Genomic DNA, 23,766 nt, shown 5'->3' on the forward strand with positions numbered 1-23,766 from the left:
TCTCTAGAGCTGCAGTTGCTGCCTGTACTGATTAATCAAAGCTGGGTGAATTTGCCTCAGTGCCTCCCTGACCAGGTAACCCGGGTACTGCAGGTATTTGCTGGTGTGGGGCACAGCTCAGGACCTCGGCAGAGGAAGGATGTGGAGCTGCTGGAGTGAGTCCGAAGGAGGCCACAGAGACGATCCGAGGGCTGGAGAACCTCCTGTATGAGGACAGGTTGAGAGAGTTGGGGTTGTTCAGCCTGGAGAAGAAAAGGCTGGGGGGAGACCTTAGAGCAGCTTCCGGGACTGAAAGGGGATCCAGGAAAGCTGGGGAGGGGCTCTGGATCAGAGAGGGCAGAGATAGGACAAAGGGAACATTTTTCAGCTGAAAGAGGGGAGATTGAAATGCGATCTTAGGAAGAAATGTTTTACTGTGAGGATGGGGAGGCCCTGGCCCAGGCTGCCCAGAGCAGGGGTGGCTGCCCCATCCCCGGAGGGGTTCAAGGCCAGGTTGGATGGGGCTTGGAGCCCCTGATCCAGTGGGAGGTGTCCCTGCCCATGGCAGGGGTGGGACTGGATGGGATTTGAGGTCCCTTCCAACCCAAACCACTCCATGATTCACTGATCTATGCAGATCCTCCTCTGCTTCTAAATGGGTAAACCCCCTTTTCCAGGCACTGGGGTGAGGTGAAAACTGGGGAAGAAATGAGAGCATCGGCCCTGGCCAGCCATTAGATTGGGAAATAATGCTCCTGGGGAAAAACCCAAAGCAATTCTCACAGTGATGCCATTGAGAAGGCCGAGCTGACATCACAGCAGTTTTGTTAACCACAGAATTGCAGGCACTGAGAAGCGAGCTGTATTTCGAAAGACAAAGGCAATAGGCAATTAATGTGCCGGTCCTTCACTGCACCGCGTGTTTGGCACCGTCCTGCCTGGGAATCCTGCAGGGAAAAGCTTTTTAAACCAAAAAAGATTTGATAGGGAAGGGGGAGGAGAGCAAATGAAGCTCCCTATTATAGAGAGAGGCAGCAGGGAAAATCCTGTTCCCGTGAAGGAGATAAGTGCTCTTTATCAGAGCTGTGGATCTGCTGTGAGCACCCGCTGGTGCAGCCGCGCGTGCACAGCCCCTCTCTGGCGGCCGCACAGCCTGGTCCCGAGGGACGAGCCTGCCGCTTGCACAGCGAACAGCACAAGCCCCAGTTCTTCATCGCTCATTCTGGCCCCTGGGAGCACGAATCCATGCAGAGCACAGGTCACCCCGCACCCAGCGCCAGGCAGGATCAGCCCTCAGCTCTCTTAGGGAGGTGGTGGGAAGCGCAGCCAGCTGCCTGCTCCCTCAAGCGTGCCTCCTCCTCACGTGCTCGACAATATATGGACCCTGGCGGCATCCAAAAATTCCCACTTGGATGCAAGACCTCTCCCAGCAGAGCAGCAGCTCATGGACAGCACAGCTCTCCAGACCTGGCAACCGCTTTGCGTCCAAGGGAACACAAGGCAGGCAAAGAATCCCAAACACAAAAAAACCCCTAACATGACAAAACCCCACCCAAACACACTCACACACATTTCCCTGCCTGAGCAGGAGGCGCTGCCCTGACCTCCTCTGCCCCATTTTCAAGGGAAAAGCTCTCCCCTCTGTTGGAGCTCAGCTGCCGTGGGGCAGGGAGGCATCGCTGCGGGGCAGAAGAGGAGGGTGTGCTGGCAGACACTGTCCAGGGCTGTTTGCTCGGGGAGAATCTTGCTATGGTTATAGGAAATCAATGGGGAATGGAACCACTGAGTCCCCAGCTGCTTCTCCCATTCCTGTTTATACACGGGGCGGCTGTTGGAGCAGCCGAGCCCTCACACGGGCCAGGCTGATAACTCTGGCACGCGGGACTGGGTCTGAGCTCTCCGTGTGCTGCAGGAACAAATGCCAGGGCTTCAAACGCCAGGACTTCGAAGCAGGGAGGGAGCCCCACAGAAAGCCCAGCCACCAGACCAGGAGACCTGCAACGCCTGAACCGGCACAGCCAAGTGTGCGACCTGCACAGGGATCGTTGCAAAGATCATTACACCAATGGCCCGAGGAGCGAGCATGTCCAACACCCTTGTTTTTCTTTGCTCATGAACGATTTCAGCGATTTAGTTCATTAACCTCGCTGTGACTCAGCTCTGAAGCAAATATTTAACGTACACCCTTTGCTGGGCAGGAGCGGGTGCAGAGCAAGGTGAGCAGGCGTCTCGGGGAGCAGGGGCACATCTGCTCCAGCACACCTCCTCGCTCCCAGAAATGCTTCCCAAAGCATCTCCCCCTTGATTTCTGTTTCCCTCATCTCCTGGGCAGACACACTCCTTAACCCCCCCGCTGCCAAACACAGAGCCCAGCTGGGGGTGGGAAGAACCAGGAGCGCTCGGGCATCGCCCCACGCAGACTGGGAGCTGCCAACAACAGAGCCAGGACAACATTTCTGGGGTTAACAGACACCGCACAGGAAACAGGGGTCCCGCCAGCAAGGACACTAGAGCAGAGAGTTTCAGAGAATGGAAAGGAACTCAACAGCTCTTTCTCCTTGCTCAGGTCCCCACCGATGCCGCAGCCCCGGCTCACGGACCCCTGTGCTAAGGCGACTCTTCGAGCCCCCCGTGTGTGTTTCATCAACGGGCGGCACAGCCCAGAGCATGAGTAATCGCTACCGAATCGCGGTGTTTGGTTCTGACTAACTTCTGATGTCTCCTCTGTGATATTTCAGCGGATCCAGATGGCCGTAAATCAGCGCTCAGTTGTGGGAACTCCACCACCGAGGTCTCTCCAGGCAAAAGCCATGAGCACAGCAGAGTAAAACAAATCCCCAGACACCGAAGGGAATGCGAGCCCCTTCCTGCCCACGTTCAGAGCTCAGCACCTTACTGCTCACTTAAAAAGCTATGGAAAGCCATGACTGCGCAGGACAGGAATTATTTGCACTTAATTTGTTTTACAGGAGTCTCTCCTGACATATTTTCTGCCCCCAAGACGGGAACTTACCCTCCCCAGGATCCGTCTAGAAGGCTTTTCTGAAGCCTGGGACTTAGATCTGAGCGACCTTAAGAGACTTGAACAAGCTAAGACAGTTTAAGACAATAGTTTAGAGGATCAGTTCTAGCCTTTGCCTCCGCTCTTTATAAAAACACACAATTCCACCCAAAACTGCCAAATTCAAACTGGCTCTGGGAGGAAGAAGGCCGTTTCTGCTGAACCCTGCAGATCGTGGCTGTGAGTTACCGAGCACGGTCCCACCTCCCACCCACCCCGAGTGCAAAATAAAGCGATTTCTGTGCCTGAAACCCCATCTGCAGCACCCGAGCCACAAATACCTCGTTATCTGGAACGAATCCATCTGGGAGAGCAGGAGGCCCTTCTGCGGCGACAGCGGTGGCGGAGGGTCCCTGGGTGCCCACGGGCACCTCTCCCTCGCCGGGGGCTGGGGAAGGGCCCTCCCCAGGGCTGGGGGGATGGAGGGAGCCCCCCGGCACAGCCCGCAGGGGGGATGGGGTGGTGGGCACCGCAGCGGAGGGCGCGTCTGGCAGCGCATGCAGCTCCGGGGCAGTGGGTCCCACCAGGGAGGGGAGGAAGGTGCAGGGGGGACCCTCCGTGCTTGGCAGCATGGAGGCATCGTCCCAAGCCACCACCACCGCCACAGGCACTCTCGCGATGGGCTCACCCTCCAAAGCCAACGCTTCAGGGGATAGGTGCTCCCATACAGGCAGCATCACCGTGTCGGCAAAGTCATTTGTATCCTCCAAGGCCACTGCTGGTCCCCCCACTGCCAGCAGAGCAGGGTCACCACCGAGATCCCCGACACCGGAGACGAGGGGGTCGGCTGCTTCTAGCAGTACAGAGGCAACAGGCACATCAGCAAACGGCGGAGGGGCCTCTAGAAGCTCTTCCACCATTAAGGGCACAGCAGCAGTGGTGGCATCTGGAGGTGCGTGCTCCACACACAGCTCCTCAGCATCCACGGTAGGATCCCCGGTGGCCGGTGGTGTCTCCTGAGCCTGGGGCTCTGGGACAGCCACATCGCCTGGTGTTGATGGGTCAGCTGGAGCAGAAAGCCCCTCAGCATCCCATGGGATGACATCGGGGGCAAGCGATGTGCCGGGAAGCTCTTCTGGGGTGGCCAGGCTGGCAGCATGAGGGCTCCCCTTGCTCAGCACCATGGAACGGCAGCGTGCTGCCGGCTGCTCCTCTTGGCTGCAGCCAAACAGCAAGTCCAGGTCTCCTGGCTGCAGGACGGCTGCCGGGGCCTCCCCGTGCGTGACAGCCACCTCTGCAGGGGACCCCTCGGCACGGGCAGCCCTTTCCAGAGCCAGACCACGGCCAGGGGAAACCATCTCCCATAGGAAGTCCTCGGCAGGCACCAGGGATGTCGCTGGAGCCTCAGAACCCAGCTCTGATGCAGAGCCAGCAAGGAAAGGCAGCAAAGAACCATGACAAACATCTCCACTTTCTGCTGTGTGAGTCTGGCCCTCAGCTCCATTGCTCTCTGATCCCAAATCTGCAGCTTCATCCTTGGAAACAAATTCTGGGACATTCCAGTTGGTGATCAATGTCCTTCCAGGCAGAAGGTGATGGGTCCCAGACGGATCTGTTCCCTCAACACTGTCCTCATTGTGCTGTGGGGGGAACTGTGGCTCCTCTGCCACCATGTCAGGAGCTGGGGGCTGGCAGGGGGACGTTTGTCTGGGACAGGTCTCCTCAGGGAGCCGCGATACTTCACTGTCAGAGACCAGCAAGCCGTGGTTATCGTCATCCCACCCCACTGGAGCACTGAGGTAACCAGCTCCCTCCAAGCCAGAAGCTGGATGTGTGCCTGTTTCAGGAGACGGCACCCCACCAGCCACCAGCACTGCCACCGCGCAACCACCCACCAGCTCCAGGTGCCCCAGCGGGTCAGGCACGTCCTCCTCTGCTGGTGCCGGCGAGCCCTGCCGGAGGGAGCCTGGCCCTGCCATGGCCACGGGGCTGGGAGAGGCCCCACCGTCCGAGTCCGTTGGGGTGACGGCCGAAGTGTCCCTTTCTGAGAAGGGTTCCAGCATGCTCAGCACCTGCGAGCTGCAGGTGACGTCAAAGTCTTCCAGATCCGACACGACGGCAGAGTCTGACGCGCTGACATCCAGGGGGCCTGTACGGTGACGCGCTTCAACCACCACCCCGGCCAGTTTGGCCGAATCCGGGTCCAGCCCCTCCAAGTCCATTGGGGAGACCTGAACCTCCAGGCACCCAGGCGCGGTGCCATCGTCCTCGTTCAGGCACTGCTCCTCCAGCTCCAGGAACATCTGCACCGAGTCTGTGTCGGACAACTCGGGGACCGCAGGGCTGGCTGAGCGCTCCGAACCTGGAGCGAAGTCCTCTGCCTCACACTGCACCGCTATGTCCTCAGTGCAGCATGCGCTGCCGGCACCACCCGGGGATGCGCAGGACTGGGAGGCCCCTGGGCTGGGGGCAGCGCTGTCCCGCAGAGCAGGGAATTGTTCCCTTTCTTCAGAAATATCTGCCAAGCAACAGCTCTTCTTCTCCTCTGCCACCAGAACAGCCTTTCCTCTCTCTGACAGCGTCGCCTCCTCCCACTCCTCCATCATCACCCAGCGCTCATCCTCCTCAAATCTCAGCTCAGACTCTGTTTTCTCCCTGAGATTGGAGGTGATGAGAATATCCAGTCCTGCATCCAGCAGCTCCTCGCTAAGGCACGGGGACAGGTTGACGTTCTCCACTGTACAGTCCGACCCGGAGGCCTCCAGGGTCTCCTGGTGCCCATCGCTGAAGCTGCCCTTGATGAAATTCTTCCTGGCTCGTGGCCAGGTGGCACTGGGCAGCCGGCGAGCCCTGGCCAGGTCCCCAGCGCGACCACGGCCATCACCGGCATTCAGCAGGGGCTGGCGCTCGTCCTGGGGACCAACGTAACCATCCACGCTGAACTGCTTGGCCGTCAGAGCCTCTGCCGTGCCGGATGACTTGGAGACGTGCTCCAAGGTGAGAGACTCCGACATGGGCTCATCGTGGTTGGGCTGGCCCGGGTGCTCGGCAAGCATGGCGCTCGACTCCCGCTTATCCCGCAGGGAAGGGTTGGAGGCGCCCGCTTCTGAAACCTCGCTCAGAGAAGCTCCCATCCTCTCTGCAAATTCGGTGAAGTTTGGTGGCATGAAGGATTTCCAGGACCGCCGGTTGACGTTCTCCTTCCTCTCGGGGTTTGGCCGCCTCCTCGGCGGGGCCGGTGCTGGTTTGGAGACGTCGCTGCTGAGCTTCAGCGCGTCGAAGATGACTCGCTCATCCAGCTTCTTCGTTTCTGGCGCTCTGGACTCGAAGACGTTGGCAGCTCCCAGCGTCCCATTGCTGGATATGGTGCTGCCGTCCCCCTTGCCGAGGGTGCTCTTGGAAAGCTGGTTGAGCTTCGATCCTTGATCGATTTGCTCGTTAATTCTCATCGTGTCGTATATCGACCTCTGAGGCACGTAGCAATCCTCTATATACCCATCCTCCTCCTCGCCCTTCCCCAGGCAAGTGCGGTTCTGCCGTAGACAGTCCGGCCGGCTCAGTGGTTTGCCCATGCTCCCGTCCTTACGGGTGACGGAGCCGCCCTGGCAACCCCTCGCCCGCCACCGCGGGGAACATCACAGGCCGGCGGGTCCCACAGGGGCCGTGGCGGGGTCTGATCCCACAGCGGCCACGCTACGGGGCCGGGAGGGCTCGGCGGCAGCACCGCGACGGCTCAGCAGCCCAACCGACGGCCCCGAGCCGCGAAAACACCCATCTCATCCCCACAAAACCCTCGTCCGGTGGGTCGGATAAGATTCCGGTCACGACAGAAAGCGCAGCAGAGCTTGAAACCCCGAATCTCCCGGTCCGAGCGCTCCCGACAAAGGCCCCGGCGGCCGCGGGCAGCGGCGCTGGCTCCGCGTCTCCCCGCGCCTCCCGTGTTGTCGCTGCAGCGGGGCGGCCGGCGGGCGCTCGCAGCCGTTCGCTCAACTTCAAACGCAGGAAGTTTCTTCATTCGGGGCGAGCTCGGAGGTTTCCTGCCTCGCGGCCGCGACGGCAGCGCCGCCGCCGGCCCCGCCGAGCCCCCGAGCCGCGCGGGGGGAGCCGCCGCCGCCGCCGAGGATTCTCTTTTCCCTCTTTCTTCCCACGATAAAAAAGCCCCAAACGAATCGGCCGCGAAACCGCCTCCAAAAATGGCAACGGGACGCGGCGCCGGGGGCCGCGGGGCCGCTCCCCCCGCTCCTCGCTCTAACTCGGCGGGCCGGGCCGGGCCGGCGGGGCCATTGCCGGGGCCGCCGGGACACGCGGGCTCCGAGCCGCCCGCCGCTCGGCCCCTTTGTGCGGCTCAGCGGCCGGGCCGGGGGCGGGGGGGCGGCGCGGGGCCCCCGCGGGCAGCCCCCGGCCGGCGCGGCGGGGCGCACGGCGGGGCCGCCGCCTCGGCCTCCTCGTCCGCGTCCTCGTCCTCCCGCAGCCGCCGCGCCGCTCCGCTCCCGCCGGCGGAACAAAGGGCCGCGCCGCGCCGGCCGCCGCTGCCGGCCCCGCCGCTCGCCGCCCGCGCCGGGCTCGGCGGAGCCGCGGGGCGGGGCCAGCGCCGGCGCGCCCCCTGCAGGCCACGCCCCCCGGGCCCGGGCCGCCAGCGGGGGCGGAGCCAACCGCAGACACGCCCCTCCCGAGCTCGCCCGTCAGCCCCACACGGGGCGGGGCCTCACGTGGCCACGCCCCCATCGCCTCCACGAAGAGGCGGAGCCATTGATAACCACGCCCCCTCGAGCCCCCTCCGCCCGGGGCTTGCGGGTCCCGGTGGCCCCGGGTGTCCCCGCCCCCGCCCCGCCGTACCGGCCCCTCCCGGGGGCGGCGGCAGCGCCCGACAAAGAGCAGCGACGCCCCGGCTCGGCGGCGGCTCCGGGTCTCGCTTCCCCCCCGGTCCTTTGTCCGCCCCCAGCCCCGGTCCCCTCGGCTCCCGCCGCCCCCGGCACAAAGAGCCCCGTTACTGAACCGCCCCCCCCCCCATCCCGGTGCCGTTTCTGCCTCCCCCGGAGCCGCCTCGCTCTGCCGGCGCTGCCAGAACCCACCCGCGGGCTCCTCGCCCCAAAAACTCGGTATCGCAGCCCCCGCAGCGCCGCGCTCCTCACCCACCGCCCCCTCCCCACCCCCGGCCCCGGGTCTGGGAGCCTCTAGGACCCCCCGGCCCCGGGTTGGGGAGCCGGGAGAAGGATGGAACGTGTGAATCGCGGCTGTGAAGCGATGCTGAGCGAAGGCTGAGGAGAAGAGGAAACAGGAGGGCGCAAAGCATCCTCCACACATCTCCAGGCAACAACCGCCCCGCCAGCGAGGGATTACGGCATCAGGATAAAAATACGAGGGGCCAGGCGGGTGCTCAGCACGTAACGCGTGCACGGTGCGGGAGGGGAGCTCAGCCGAAGCCGCCGCGCTCAGCGACACCCAACGCCTCCCGTCCCACTGCGACGGAAACCCTGAGCTTTGGGACACGCGGCAGGCGCCGTGTGTCTCCAGAAACATCCAGGCTTGGCCAAGGTCACGGCACAGCCACGGTGGGAACCCGGCCTCGCCCTCCCCAGGCCCTGGGACCCTCCATCCCCGAGCGTCCCGGCACCAACCGCGTGAGCCGCAGCTCCGGCACCACCATCCCCAGGGAGTTTTTGCCTTTGGAGAAACAGGAACAGACGTTTCATGGAAAGGGAGGATTCAGGGCCATGGAGAATACTCACTACATGGCATAAAGCTCTCGTGGGGCTGGTTGTGCACCAGGAAACCTTTGGAAACCCATTTTCTTGTTTCCATGATTAAATACGGCCAAAGAAAAAAGCAAGAGGCAGGGAGGGAGCGGGGACCTGTGCAGGGGGACCTGCAGCCCCACACTGTAGCCCCTTTGCCTGTCCCCCCAAGCCCTCACGGGCGGGCAGACAGACAGATGGACGGCCAGGGCTGCCCCTGCAGCAACTCCAGCGCTGCAGGAGCGTCCCCAAGCCCAGGGGTTTGTACTTGGCGGGGACACACCAGCTCTTGGTCTGCGTTGTTAATCCAGCGCAGCTGAAACAACAAGCGGACGGCCGCGCGGTGCCAGCGCTCCGGCAGAGCCGCCTCGGCTCCCCCACTGCCACCTTGGCGGGAGCAGGACTGTTACGGGGCCCCTCCGCGAGGAATCCCAGGCATCCGGGCTGGGGCGCGGAGGCTTTTTGTTCCACTGCGAAGAAGGAACGATCTCGATGTGGAGCTGCCGTTTCACAGCCAGAAATTCTTTTCCCATTTCCTCACCAAGTCACGTGCCAGGCGCAAACCAAGTCTCCGTTCCACACATCCCCCTGTGCCTAAAACCATTAGGGAAATACTCGGATGGTGCTAAAGCCAATTGAAAACCTGCTGTGCTGGGTCCAAAGAGCTGAGCTGGAGCTCTGGCAGGTTCCCCAAGTCATGGCTCCACTTGGCTTTCGGCTACCAACTGGGTGGCACTTGGTGGCCTGGGGTGGCCAGTGCTGGGGACAAAAGCCAAAAGGCACCGGGAATTGAAGCTCCAGGCCTTTGCTCGAGCTTTGCATCGGTGTGAGGGAAGGACAGGGCAGGACGTGCTGTGCTGTCTGGATTTTGTCTTTTTGGGTGTCTCAGAGCAGCCCCGGCACACGAAGCCCTGACAGCAGCAAGTGCCGGGACTGAAGCAAAGGGCTGAGAGCGCTGCAGACCCGCACCCCGAGCTCAGGAGAGCGCGGCTGCTCCCCTTGCAGCTGCCTGGACCTGCGGCGTGGTGCTGTTGGGCAGAACCGACCACCAGGACCCCTCATTTGGCTTTTGTGCAGTCACCAAACCTCCTCTTGCCTGCCCAGTTAGCAGCACGGTTTGGCCAAACCGGAGCTGGGATTCACGGCTGCGGACGATGCTCGGATGCAGCCAGCTCACCGTGGAGAGAGAACTAAGGGGCTCTGCTGAAGGCCGTCACCCAGCCCAGACCTGCCCCTGCCCCAGAGCCACCCTAGGCCACCAAACAGCCATGTCCCGAGGATAAAGACTCAGCTAAAACCCACCCAGAGGTTTTCCCAGGCACGGTCCAAGTAGGAACATCCCCATTTGCCTCCTGGACCCACAGGTTTCAAGGTTTCCTCATATGGCCACTGGCCCCGGTGTGCGGGGACACACGCCTTCCTCGTCACGGGCTGATGTCACCCTGTTTACGCCTGCGTTACATCCTGCCCGCCGCTGCTGCCACTGTTTACATGGGAAAGCAGGATTTGGAAACCAATTTATTTTTAGCTTTCTTTTAATGCATCTCAGCAGCTGGAAACGAGGGACCTGTGTTACGTGAAGAGCAAAGAGCCCAGAGACAGCTCAAGATCTCTGATGGACACGTTGCTAACGAGCCGCGGGCACAACCAAGGGACTTCTTCATCCTCAAAGCTCCTTTCGTCTTCCCCTCGGTGCCCTCTGGCCCTGGGCAGCGCTTGCCCAGCCCGGCTGAGCCTCACCAGGCGCGAGGGGGGGATGCAGGAGCGCCCCTGGCCTGGCAGCAGCAGCTTTGTCCCTGCGGGTCTCGCTGAGCACGTCCCCAGGGCTGCCTCCACGAGGGTCACCGGGGCAGCTGTGGCACGAGGGGCCGCGACACGGTGCCAGGTCTGAGCAAAGCAGGGGGGATGAACCCCGAGGTGTCTGTCAGCCTCTCCCAAAGGCCACAACGACAGCACAGAGCCAAATCACACCCCCCCAGCACCGCCTATAGAAACCACCTGTGAGGCTCCATTGGGATGTTTACTGGAGGGTTCATGGTTTTGAAAGCCCGTGCTGCGTCTGAGAGATTTCTTCATCTCCCTGTCAGTGCCGTTGCTCTCCTAAGCTCGTTCCTTTTGCCAAATCCTTGTGATTGCCGTTCGGCTGCTGCGTGGGCAAGCCCTGAGCTCCCAGCCCGAGCCAGGCAGCAGCACCGGGCTAATGCCATCCCACCGTGCCGGGCTGGGTGCCCCTCAGACCCCGCTTCACGTCAGGCCTCTGCCACCCACGACCCCCTCTCCTCGGGGGCTGCAGCTCCCGAGGCAGAACCAGCCGTTTGCAGCCTGGAGCCCCCTCGCAGGGCTGGGGAGGAACCCTCGGCTGGCGCCCGGGCTCTGAGCCTCCATGGGAAAAGCTTCAGAAACAGGTTAAAAACCAAATCGCCAGGGAAGCGTTCTGCAGAGTGCTGCAAGTTTAATTTGTTTTATGTTTCCAGGGGTGCAGGAGCTGCTTCCCCTGCACAGCCCCTAATATAGATGTTGGTATAAATAATTCTCCAAAGGAAGCCTGGAGCCCACGTGTTCCCAGTGCTCAGGCACAGCCCCGCACTGTGGCATCTGGTGCCCGATGGCTGTGGAGCCTGGGGCTCCCCCGGGACCCCGTCCATGCACACGGAACACCCCAAACCAACCCGGGAACAACCCTGGGGACTGCGAGGGAGGGGCAGAGCCATAGGTTGGGGTGGCGGGTCCTCGCGGCTGGGATGTGCAGCCCATGAAATGCCCATTCCTGTCCTCAGCTGCCCCGTTTTCCCACAGATTCTCCTCCACGCGTGCCAGGCTTTGCTCCGCTGCGGCCGGCCAGTGCTGCCACCCCACTGTCCGCCCCGGGAAACGGAAACCTGAGGAGCTTCTCCTCGCCTGATGCCAGAGCAACGGGGGACAGCAGGGCGAGCGAGGGATGGGGTGATTAATAAACAGCTCTGGAGGCTCTTTAGGAAGTGAGGTAAGTGTGTTATCATCCAGAGAATCCTCTGGATAGGAGATGTTTTAAACCACTCCTTCGGCAGAAGAATTGGCAATTGTTCTGCAGTGCTGGGTGACTAATCCCAGCCTGAGCCCTTCCCCAGAGAAGCCTCTGGCTGCTCCAAACCCAGTGGCCGCAGTCACTCCCTGCCCTGGCCGTGAACGGTGACCACCTTGCATGCTGCAGGTGATGGGAAAGCCCTGTGGCAGCTCCACCATGTGCTCCCCAAGGACTCCCCCTCCATGGCCTTGTCTTTCCAGGCCTGGGCTCCTCTCCCTCCTCTGCTCAGCCCCTGCAGACACAAAGCTTCCCATCTCCTCCTCCCTCAGATTCTCAGCTCTCCTGCTCTTATGCAAAGCCAGTATTTTTAGTCTCTCCTGGAAACACTACAGAGTGTCACTGCCACCAGCTAACAAGTGCTCCTGCGAGAGGACATTCCTGCGGCCGCCTCCCTCGCTGAGACCTGGCAGGATCATCGAAGCATCTGTAGGTGGGTGGCTCCAGAGCAGTGACCCACGCCGGCTCCTGCAAGGGACCATTTGGTCACAGCTGAATTGTTTTACGGTCAAGAAAAGGAACAATAAAAGCCTCGCTAGGATTTAGTCTCAGCAGCTCTTGCTTTAATTTGCTCCTGTTCCCGGCTTTCCCAGGATCAGGAAAGCGCCTGTGTCTGTCCGACAAGTCAAGGTCAAAGCCCACGGGCGACGCGCTGACGAACGCGGCACCGGCAGAGCTGCCATCGGGGAGACTGAGCGCCAGGGCTGCGTTTGCTCTTCCCTTCCTCGCGATAAAATTGATTTCCACTTGAGCTCAAGTGCCTCTTGTGCAAACACGTTTATTCACCTCCAGCTGCCCAAGGTAGAACCACAACAACCCCACGGCGGCTCTGCTGCTCCGCTCGGCCGCTTGCCCCCGCTGGGCTCGGAAACAGCCCCGGCACCCAGCACTGCCCACACTTACCCACCCCTCGAGCACCCTCCCCTCCAGAGAGGGGAGAGGGGGCCTTTAAGGCACCTCAACAGCTGTCAGAGAGGAGGCATTTTTGTGAGTGGTGCTGATGCTCAAAATACAAGCCAGAGATACTTTAAGTAGGTCTGGACAGCACTCAATGAGAAGACACCACGGAGCAGGCTGTCCCCGCTCCCAGCCCAGTCCCACCCAGCTGCTCCCAACCGGACGACTGTCGGGAGCCGCACGCATTCCTCCAGGGGCACGGAGGGGTTAAAAATACCCTTGGCCAGGCTGGGGCACAGCAAGTGGCAGTGTCCCCTCCCTGCCCAGCCCAGAACCCACCTCCCCTCTCCCCACACCCCTGAGACCCTCAGCAATGCACCCCAGCCGTGGGGCCGTTGGCTCTATGATTGGGTGTGGAGGCACCAAAAAGCCTCCCCAGCGGCCCAGGATGGGCGCTCAGGCATCTCCCGCGAGCACGTGTGCTGGCTTGTGGCAGCCAGTGTGCTGTCTCGGGAAATTCAGGCTCTGTGTCGATGCTTTGGTGTAAGAACCTCGCCTCCTCAGCACACAGATTCCGTCCCGCACCCCGGTTCAGCCCCGCAATCCCAAGATGGGATCCCACTTTTCCTCTACGCATCTTCCGGAGCGGCTCTGCAGCAGCAGGAGCAGAGCTGCCACTCCCAGAGGGGATCGCAGAACCGTTTAGATTGGAAAAGACCTTTAGGATCCCCACACGTGTTCCCTACAAAGGAAGATCATAAACAGTCACTTGCACGCTGACTGTCCCCAGCCTGCCAAGGAGCGCGCTCTGCAAATACAAACTGCTGGGGAGAACCCACCCATCTCAGTCCTCCTGCAAATCACCACGGCGGAACAGAGCGGCGCTCGGCAGCCACATCCCCATCCCACGGCCTCCCCATCACCGGTGGCCCCTGCAACAACAACAGCTCACGCCCTGAGATGTGACGCCTGCGAGCTTCTGCGCATCCCGAAGGCCACGTGCCACCGGCAGCCCCCTCTCCGGGGACATCGGGCACGAGGCCACAGCGGCGCTTCTGATAGCACCGTGGAGTCAGCTCCCGTCTGAAGGGTAGGGAGAATTAAGAAGGTCACAAATACAAGCCGACGTCCTCCCGCTGAGAAGGGGCAGCGGCACAGAGCATGTGGGAGTGCACACTGAGCGCCAGCTAATTGCTGCTTTTACTGAGGGTGAAGCGGGGAGGACCCGGAGCAGGGTTAGACTGAGCGACATCTGAACAGCAGGATGAGTAATGCTGCTCAGGGCTTTACTCACTGCCTGCATTGTCCCCCTGGGATTCCTTTCCTGATTTTTTTTTATTGAAGCAGACAAAGAGGTGCTGGAGGCACGAGGGCTCTGCCAGCCCCAGATGACCTGACCTGCTCTAAAATTAAACAGGAGTGCAGCTTCAGTTATTGCTGTCCAGGGATTCTCTCTCCCTGTCTCCATCGTCCAGCATAAAACCTCCATCAGTGTGAAGGAGCTGGACCCAAGTTCACTGCGTTGAGCAACTCCAGATCCCAATAACCTTCCCAGAAATCCAGCAAGAGAGGCAGGAGCCTGGAATCCCTTCTCTCCCCTCTGCTCCCCACAACCTGCCCTGGCAATTGCCCGCGAGGGTCGGGCACAGCGGAATCGCTCCCCTCGGCACAACCGTCCTGCTGCTGCCTCGGCTCCAGCTGGGGCAAGGGTGGGGTTTGGTGAATTCTTGGAGGCGAGATGCTGGCGGAGCGGGTGCCAGCTGCGGCAGGCCCCAGCTCGCCGGCATTCCTGTGCCGTGCCCAGACGCGGGGCCAAGCGCAGCTGCGGGACGGCGATGCGGCAGCAGGAGGGGCCGGCAGGCGGAGGGGCCCAGCCACACACAGAGGTGGCACCATGCACCCTCCCCTTTGGCTTTCCCCATCTGCACCAGCTCAAACACCACAGCGACCACCCAGTTATGTCATGTTTGATGCTTTTCCTTGGGTTTCATTTTGAGTCAAGCTCTCCAGACTCTTGCAGAAACATCTCTGCCCATCACGCGCTGTGCAGGAGGACGGCTGGATGCCCCGTTCCTGGTCTCGGCTTTGGCACAGGGAGGAAAGTGTCCCCAGAAAACCAACCAGAGCCACCCTGGCATGATATGAGTGGGGAGGCAGCAGCGTTCTTCCACTCCCGAGCATTGCTTTGTATTGCAGCAAGCCCCAAAAACCTCTGCTGGTGCCTCTGACCCTGGGCTGAGCATCGCTTTCTGCTCTGTAGGTGAAATGTGTCAATGTTCAAGTTTGTCCAAGACCAACACGGCAAATCAAAGAGTCCTGGCGCAGAACTGCCGATGCTGAGCACCAGCCAGGCTTCAAAACTCAAGTTCAAAATCCACTGCACAAAAGAAAGTAAATAAACTCAGCCTAGAGCTCGCTCACGGGCTCCCCCAGCACAGACGTCTGCCCAAAAATCACCACAGAGTCTGATTCCATCAGCCCTTCGTGGCCCAGGCTGATGGACGGATGCTCTTTGGCCAGAGAGGACCAGCCTGTGCCTGGGGCTCCCTGCAAACCGCACCTCTGCTTCCAGATCCACCCCCTACACCAAACAACACACGCATTATCCCAGGTACTGCCCCAGTTTCCCAGCCTTCGGGAGGAAGTGCTGTAACTCAGGGTCTTCCAGCTCAGGGGCTGCTGATGCCGGGGAGCATGCGACGCTGCAAACCGCTGCAACCCTGCATGACCCTTCATCTCGCCTGCACCTGGGGAAGTGCTTCCCTGGGGAATTCTGCTGTTTGCTAAGCTGAATCACCATCGCCGTTATGTTTAGTAACAGTTCAACTGTTGCTCATTTGATTCCAGTCATTAAAATTTAATATTAGCGAAAGCTTTGAGAAACCTGAGCTGACAGAAATGAGAGCAGAGGGGGAGAAATGCCCAGCCTGAAAGCTATGTCGAGGAGCTCTCACTGGTGGCTGCCACTCATCCCTTGTGTGATGCTCGTGGAGATGCGGCACTGACAGATTCATCCAACTTTTTGTAGCCTTTTATACAAGCCAGGGGCTCAGAGAAGCAGCAATGGGAGGATGATCAGTTGAGTTAAACTCATGCCGAGGACCAGGAGTTAACAATGAGGTTCCTCTGCGCTGACAGCTTAGCATGAGCTGAACCCGTGCTGTTCCCTCGCAGCGTAGCTGTATCTGAACTGATCCATTGCGATGTCCATATAAGACCAGGCTCCAAACCACAGAAATGCCTTTCAGCTGCACTTGATCTCACCATGAAACTGGGGGATAGACTAGAGGATCCTTTAACGATGTGGTGCTCGGAACCAGACCCTACCTGGTCTCCCTGACCCACGAGGGCCGGACCCACCGCTCAGTGCTGTCCTGGCTTCTGATGGACCCGGGAGCCTGCATGGGCTCAGCCATCGCCCCTGCTCGCTGAACCGAAACACCTCCTGCAAACAAAGCTTCCCCCAGGCAGGATCTGACAGCTGCTTCCCAGCCTCCTGCCTCCGAGGAACCTGGCCAAGGGCTCCTCCCTCCCGTAGCAGGATCAGTCCCTCTGCGACCTGGGAAAGGGGTGTGGGGGAGAGGAAACGCACGTGAGGCAGCTCACCAAGAGTTATGGGTTTGTTGGCGGTCACGGCCTTTTGGGGCGAGTTTGAGGGGTGTTTGCAGGCAGGAAAAGAAAAATATATGGGAGGCTTCCAAGTATAAGCTGCTTCAAAAGTCATCTGTTCCTGGCCTTCATCAGAGCCTCCAATACATCTTCTTTACTAAAATCCGGACACAATGAGCCCAGAAGTGCCCACCTTTGTCAGGCCCTGCACTGGCGATGCGCCTAGAGCCCTGGGGCTGTGCCCAATTTGCATCTCATTTACACAGATGTTCATTAAAATTAATGCCTTAAGACATAGTATCTGCCTGCATTTGAGCCTTCTGGACAGACAGACCGACCGTGACCGTTCCTGGAGAGCCCCAGCCGCCCCATCTCCTCCATGCTCAGCTGCATCATCCCCACGCCGCCCCGGGAGCTGCCTCCGCTCCCCGAACACGCTGCGCATGCATCCTGTCTGCGATCCAAGAAGGAAGACAGTTAGGATATTGTCTCAGGAGCTGAGAAATAAAAGCCTGGTGCAATCCAAAAAACCCCCTGTGCTCCCAGCTTCCCCCAGCGCCCAAGCCAGGCTGCTCCACCGCTCTCGCTCGTGCATGTGTGGAGCACGGACGGTGCCTGCCCGGGTGCCGTGATGCCCTGCCACGTACGGGCTGTGTTTCCCCTTAGAGAGAACTGCAACACGAAGCTTTGCAAAGATCTGCTCCGCAACATTTTGGATTCGTGCAAAAATGCCTGCTCCCTGCATGAATCAAGCACAGGAGGAATGCTGCTGCGTAACCGCGATCGCTCCATCCACCCTTCTTCCTTCTCCCCCATTCTATCCTCCACTATCGCACATGAAACCTGCCAGTGCTGCTGCAGCTTCTTTTTCCCACTAAGCTTTCCAGGAGCCAAGACCCCAAATGCTCCGCGTGGCCTCGGTGGCCACAGAAGCGCGGTGGCTCTGCAGCCCAGGCCATCGTTGCCTTAAAGGCTCATCCTCAGTGTCACTGAGATCCAGACCATGTCAAGTGCTCCGATGGGTTCAGCTGCACCTCCCAGCCTCACGCACCAGCCTGGCCGACCGAGTGCCCGCACCGATGTTGCGTTCCACCACTGTTTCTATCGAGAGCTGCTCAGCTGGGAATGAATCCCTTGCTCCGCAGCAAAGTTTCACTGGCTTTAAGGACTAGACATTCTGTTTTGGTTTTGTTTGTTCCAGGCGACCGTGTGGTGTTTAATGATGAAGTTAAGCCCCTCCTGTCCATAAAAGCTCAATGCGAACGGCTGCCCGGCACAGGAGTCAACAGCAACGCAGTCAGGGGAGTTTGACTTCACCCTTAATGCTTCCAAGCTCTTTTTCTGGACAGGCAACCCCCAAACCAGAAACACCTCGTCCTGCTGATGGTTTTGCAGAGCTATTAAGTGGTGGAACGGGATCAATTAGCCATGAGATGAAAAGTAAATGGCTGTAAAATCACATCCCCCTCCCGGCCCCCATTAACCCCAGGAAATAAGCAGCCAGATGTAAATCACCCCAATCAGCAGTGACCACGAGAGAAGTTTTAGAGCAAGAGAATTTCCAAGCAGTCTTCATGTAATTCATGTAGTGTAACAGCACCACAATTCTGTATCAAAAACTATCAAACACTCCACCTCTTCCCTCTCTCAGTGTTTCATGCAAGCCTTGATGGGCTCTCGCAGCTCCTCACTGGAATCATGAACAGCCCATGTAAAAACTTTGCCTTGGTTTTATTCCCTGCGTGTGTCCCCCATCCTACATTTTATCTGTGACTTGATTTGTATCCAAGGACCCCAAAGTCGACTTTTATACATCCCAGATGAAGGGAGAACAACAAGCAGTAACAAGAGACTGGGTAGAAAGGCCTACAGGACGATCTGGTCTGGACTAGGCTCTCAGACAAAGTCAACTTACAGTTCAGATGGACTCTAAAACCATCCTTCCTTCCCCAGCTCCTAAATGACAGCCACCCTTCCAAGGCCACAAGGTGCTGGCATGCCAACATTACCCAGCACAAGGACGACAGGGAAAAGCCTCTTCCTCCCAATCACAACATCTTTCTACATTTTATCGCTGCAGACCATCGAGTCCAACAGCTGATCTTAGGTTCTCAAGCAAGGATATTTTACTACACCAAAAATACTGACGTCATAGGAACAAACAACGAAGCTGGGATGGCCCGAAGAGCAGAGGTCCTACACAAAAGATGACAACACTGGACAGACCTTCAAACACCAAACACCAGTTAAGAAACATGACAGCATGAAGACTTACCTTGAAGTCTGCCAACTGCTGGCTGATGGTCTCCACCTCTGTCCCCACCACCCACTGCAATGCCTCGTGCTCCTCCGCTGCGGTTGTCATGTGGGTCAGCTCCTTCAGTCTGCTGTAAAAGTCCTCGACACGAGACAGTGTCATCTCTACCTGTTCCTGACGGTTCTTGCCTCTCTCTGTCAGTTTGCTGCACTGTTTATTCAATGTCTCCAATTCACGTTTCAGTCCTAATAAATCAGGGCTTCCTTCATCCTCCAGCATCTTCTTACACTCGCTTTCAGAAGCTTCAATGTCAGACTTGAGCTGGTGGAGTTTGCCCAGGAAGGTGCGAACGTCCTCTGCTTGGGACTGGAGGCTGTCAGCGTCTCTCCCAATGGGGCCCATGCTGTCTAGCTCATCATCGAGATCTGCCAGTTGAGAGAACATCTCCCTCACCTGATTATTGAACTGGCCGATACCTTCAAGCTTGTTCTCCATCAGTGTGCAGCAGTCATTTACTTTCTGCTTCACAGCTTTGAAGTCCTGCTGAGCCACTTCAGCTTGGCTTAAGAGCTGGGAACAGTCGGACCCATCTGGGGCATCTTCTACCAGTCCCTGAGTGAAGTTTTTCAGATAATCCACTTGTGGCTCCAGGGCCTGCAGCACCTCCTGCTGTGCCCTGAGCTTCTCCAAGTTCTTGTTACTGCAGGCTTGCGGCCCTAATGCATCATAGATCTCCAGCTGGTGCTTCGCCCCTTCCAGCTTCTTCTCAATGTTCTTGTAGCTCTCTTGAAACTCCTTGAGCCTTTGTGACATTTCTTCAATGGAACCCGTCTTGGCTTGCAGCTCTTCTGTGATGGCATCCATCTTCTGATTGATCCCAGCCTTCTCATCCCGGATGTCATCCTCATCGGCTTGAGAAGCATCGATCAGGATGTCGGCAGCACTGTTCAGCATCTCCAGCAAGGAGCGGCGCTTCTCCACGTCACTCAGCATAGCCTTTGATCTCAGAAGAGTTGCCTCCAGCTGCACCGGATCCAGAGTTACTTCCAGCTCTGACATCTTTGCCTTGCAGTCCTCCACCCAAGGCAGGAGGTCCTCCGTGTGCCGCTGGTACTTCTGAGCTTTCTGCAAACAGTCCTTGAGCTTAGAGTGTCTGTCAGCAGCCTGTTTGCTGAGCTCTTCCCAGTGCGTTTTGAGGCTGACCAACTGGTTTTGCAGAGTGGTCTTCTCCTCCCCAGGCTGGACAGAAAGCAGCAAAGATTCTCCCTCAGCTACAATCATCTCATAGGAGCCACTGTGCTGGTTAAGGCTCTTCTGGAACTCTTCTTGTTCCTGAATTTGGCTCTGCAGTCTCTCCAGTCTAGCAGAAATTGGTTGGCTCTGAGCTTGCTGGCAGAGTTTGTCATCCAGCCAGGTCCTGAGTTCATCAAACATATGCTGGAACTGCTGGGAACTCGCAAGCGCAGTCTGAAGTCGGTTCATCCGGTCGGCTGGAATAGAAACAAGATTAGAACACAACAATTAAGCTGAAATCAAATAAGCCAAGTGCAATTATTTAGAATCATCTCAAAACACACCGACTGTTTTTTGATGAACAGGAAGGTGTTTTGCATTGCATCACTGGCCTTTTTGCTCATTAATTCAGAAATTTCTCAAGTAACAATAGGTAACGATAAGGCAACCGTCTCAGCTCTCCTGACTGGTCTTCTAAACACGACCTTTTAGAAGCCAGAAGAGGCACCCCAAGATCAGAGGGTGGCTACTGGCTCTTCTCCATGGCCCATTCTGAATTTTGAGACCAGTTTTCTTGCCCAAGCGCAGTGCACGGCATGCTGCGGCGAGCCAGCCAGGATCATTGAAAAGCCACAAGAGCGAGATGAAACATCTCTGCTCACTCTCCAGGTTCAGATCCGTCTGGAGCATGAACCCTCCTGGCCTGCTGCCACACGAAACACTCACGAAGCACCCTAAAAAATGATAAACGGTGCTTCTCCATCATTCCTAGAAACCCAGTCACAGGGATGCCCTTTGGCAAAAAGCAAGGGTGGAGTTCAACACCCCAACATCTTTTAAGCAACCTCTCCATGCTGTCTCACCTGCCAGGTCTTCCAGCCCTTTGAGAGGCAGCGCCACTGTCTCCAGACGTTTCCGTAACTCATCTTTGAGATACTGCTCCCCGATCAGGACAGAGAGGTCATCACAGAGCGTCTGAGCCTCTGTGATCTCCTCCTCCAGCTGCTCCAGGTCCGAGCGGATCTCACTGGTTTCTTCCAGCTGCTGTTTCACAGCATCTGGCTGTGTGCTGACTGCAGACTGGCTGCTCAGGCGCTGCCCAACTGCCTTCACCTTCTCAGAGAGGGCCTGGAGGAGCTCCTGGTATTGGGTGCTCTTCACTATGGCTTGGTCAATTTGGCTGGAGCGGGAATTGAGGCGTTCTGTCAGCTCGCTCCATCTCTGATTAACCCCTTGGAGCTCCTCTTGCACCTGGTTAGTGGATGGAGAAACATCTCCGGGGCCAGTCAGGATGCTCTGAGCCGCATGGTTGAGCTGCTCATGCTGTTGTCTTCGAGCTTCAAATTCCTTCAACATAAACTGAAACAGAAATAACATAAAAGTGTTTGCATAAAACTGACAGCTCTGAGTACACACAGTCAAAACAAACCAGACCTCCAGGGGCTTCATCCAGCCCACGGAATGGGGAGAACAAGCCCTGGGGTAGGATGGCAATTGGGTGATTTACAATGACCTCGCAACTGAAAAAGCTGGGAGGGGGTGGGACCCCAGTACTTCGGTCTCTCTTGTTCATCCTCCTGCCATGTAATGTAACACAAACCAGTTAGAGGAGAGGGAAACGTAATTATGTTAACTGGGCAGTTGATTTGATGATGTGGTTGGTCACAGACACATCAGGATTTGGAAGCAGGAGGTACGGAAAAGGCAGGCGAAGGGGCAGCAGGAGTGAGTCCTGCACAGCATCAGCACAGGTCTTGTTTAAAGCAACTTCACTCTCCAAGAGGGGCCAAGTGATTCACTGCTGAGTCAGCCCAGCGCAGGGATGGGGGCTTGAGCACTGCACCTGTTTCAAGTTATTCACAGCATTCTGCGCTCAGTGGCGTTTGGAAGACTTGGGAATGGAGCCATGTGGTCTCCAGCGCTCGCTGCATGGCGGAGCACTTGCAAGACAAATAACTGATAGTGCAATCTTCCATCTCATGTACTGGATGAGATCCCCTCCCTCCTTGTTCTGACCCCGCCGTGGGGATGGAAACACAGCTCCCAGCTCACCTGGACCTGCTGCTTCTGTGCGTTCAGCATGTTGGGGTCGATGGAGAGGGGTCCCAGCACGCTCATCATCAGCTCCTTCTCCAGGAGCCACGGGCGCAGCTGGGCTTCGGCAGCCTGGAAGCTGGCCAGCTGGTTCGCCGACTCCTCCAGCTTCTGCTGCCGTGCGGCCGTGGCCTGGCTGGCTCTTTCCCACCTGCAATCTGAAGCACCGGCTGCGTTGGCAGTGGCTGCCCTTCCCAACCAGCCCACCCCTCCATCGAGAAGGTTTTTCACCCTCCCTATGGTTCCCTTGATGGGAAAACTCCTCAGCTTTCCAATAAAGCTAGAGGGGCTCTATCTGCTCTCCAGCTAAGAAGCTGTTGCCAGTTCTAATGGCTACGTGGTCTGGAAGCTCAGAGGAAAGCCCTTGCAAGCAGGATTTCTGTGCTCTAGTCACTACTGCCAGGAGCTGGGCTGACCTGGGGGAGCCATCTCACATTCCTGGCTCCATAAATGAGGATACTCTCATGCGTACCCGTCCTCACACAGCACACTCGGATCTCCTGGATGGAGAACTCAGTAAACGTGTTCCTGCTATTCCAAAGAAGAGATTTTCTGGGCTTCTATTTAAACAGAGGGTCTTGTTTAGTCAACATTTCATTACCTACGACACCCTTACTAAAGACTAGAATTTAATATCAAGCAGTGAGCCTTTTAATCAAAATAATCAACCTGTGTTGTTATGGTTTTTCTTTTCCTTTCTTTTTTTTTTGCTTTTAAGACGTAATGTAAGGCGGCAAGATTTAAATTTGCATCCATCAGAGAGATTTCATTAATGATGACAGCACTTGTCTCAGGAACACCTTGTGCACCAGACAGTATAGTGATAACTTCGCTATTTACTGAATTTTAATTAGAAGTGACTCCACTCTGCGGTGACTTTGGAATCACCCTGTGATCCTGAACTGATTCTAACATAATGTTTCAAGACAGAAGCCTCACTGAGTGCTTCAGGCACTTACTCAGGTCTTCCTGCATCTTCTTCCAGTTCGCTGCTTCTGGAGAATCTGGATATTTCTCCAACAAGCCAGAAAGTTCTTCCTTCACCTTCTGGATCTTCCCTGCATTTTGTTCCAACTCAGCTAGAAATGCCTGGAAAAGAACCATGTGAACTTCTTCAGACAGAGGGCAAAGAATGAAATCACCGAGCAGGAACGAAGCAGCAGCCACAAGCTGGAGTTGGACAATCTCTGTTCTTTGCTCTTTAATGAAATCACTTCATTTTATTGGCAGTATCATGACATAACTTGGCTCCAAGACCAGGGAAAGGCTGGGAGCTGCTTTTCAGGAGAAGCTGGAGTGACTGAGCACCAAGGGCTGTAGATAAGCTCCTTTCCCCTGAGCCAAGAATGCCTGAAAGCAACAGGTCTAAAAGTGAAGAGGTCAAGGACAGCACGTGGGCTCCTGCTCCATGGACCTGGCCGTGCTCCCTGCTGGGGAAAGCCCTTTGGTAATGCAGGGCAGATCCTCGCTGCTAATCCCAGGCCTGCTGCAGTAAAGCGTATCTCCTTTGGGAGGAGATGCTCAGAGACTCGGTGTTTGCCCAGGAGAAGTTACCTTGTTGTGCTCAGCCTGGGCTCTCATCGTCTCTGTCCTGGTGGGTGAGGAGGAGGTGTCCAGCTCCGACAGTGTTCGCTCCTTCGACTCCAGCCACTTCAGCATCGCGCTTGCCTCCTCCTGCACTTCCTGCATCTTCTCCAGCATCGCTGAGAGCTGCTGCTGGCGCTCCTGCAGCGCCGCGCCGAGGCCCTGGTACTGCTGGGTCACGTCCGACACATCGCACTGGATCTCGGTCAGATCTGTTTCCAAAAAGCAGCCAGAGATGAGCGTCGCCACCCGCATTGCCCACCTGAGCCTGGGCCATCAGGTACTGATCCAGCCCCGGGCAGCCCCAGCCGGCCAA

The 23,766-nt window shown here is 57.9% G+C and overlaps 1 protein-coding gene across 29 annotated transcripts in view; it reads right to left on the reverse strand.

The window, feature by feature from the left end:
- The window catches only part of MACF1 (microtubule actin crosslinking factor 1), a 136,135-nt gene that overhangs the window by 31,036 nt on the left and 81,333 nt on the right, over positions 1-23,766 (reverse strand). For all 29 annotated transcript variants that reach the window (XM_069875076.1, XM_069875053.1, XM_069875063.1 and 26 more), the window contains 5 exons: positions 23,421-23,662; positions 22,826-22,955; positions 21,825-22,024; positions 20,636-21,131; positions 18,558-20,029 (listed from right to left, as the gene is read on the reverse strand). In XM_069875076.1, coding sequence (XP_069731177.1) covers positions 18,558-20,029; positions 20,636-21,131; positions 21,825-22,024; positions 22,826-22,955; positions 23,421-23,662 — 2,540 coding nt within the window. The remainder of the gene's footprint in view (positions 1-18,557; positions 20,030-20,635; positions 21,132-21,824; positions 22,025-22,825; positions 22,956-23,420; positions 23,663-23,766) is intronic.

The sequence above is a fragment of the Phaenicophaeus curvirostris genome, chromosome 23 (assembly GCF_032191515.1).
Source record: "Phaenicophaeus curvirostris isolate KB17595 chromosome 23, BPBGC_Pcur_1.0, whole genome shotgun sequence".
In the NCBI taxonomy this organism is placed as follows: Eukaryota; Metazoa; Chordata; class Aves; order Cuculiformes; family Cuculidae; genus Phaenicophaeus; species Phaenicophaeus curvirostris.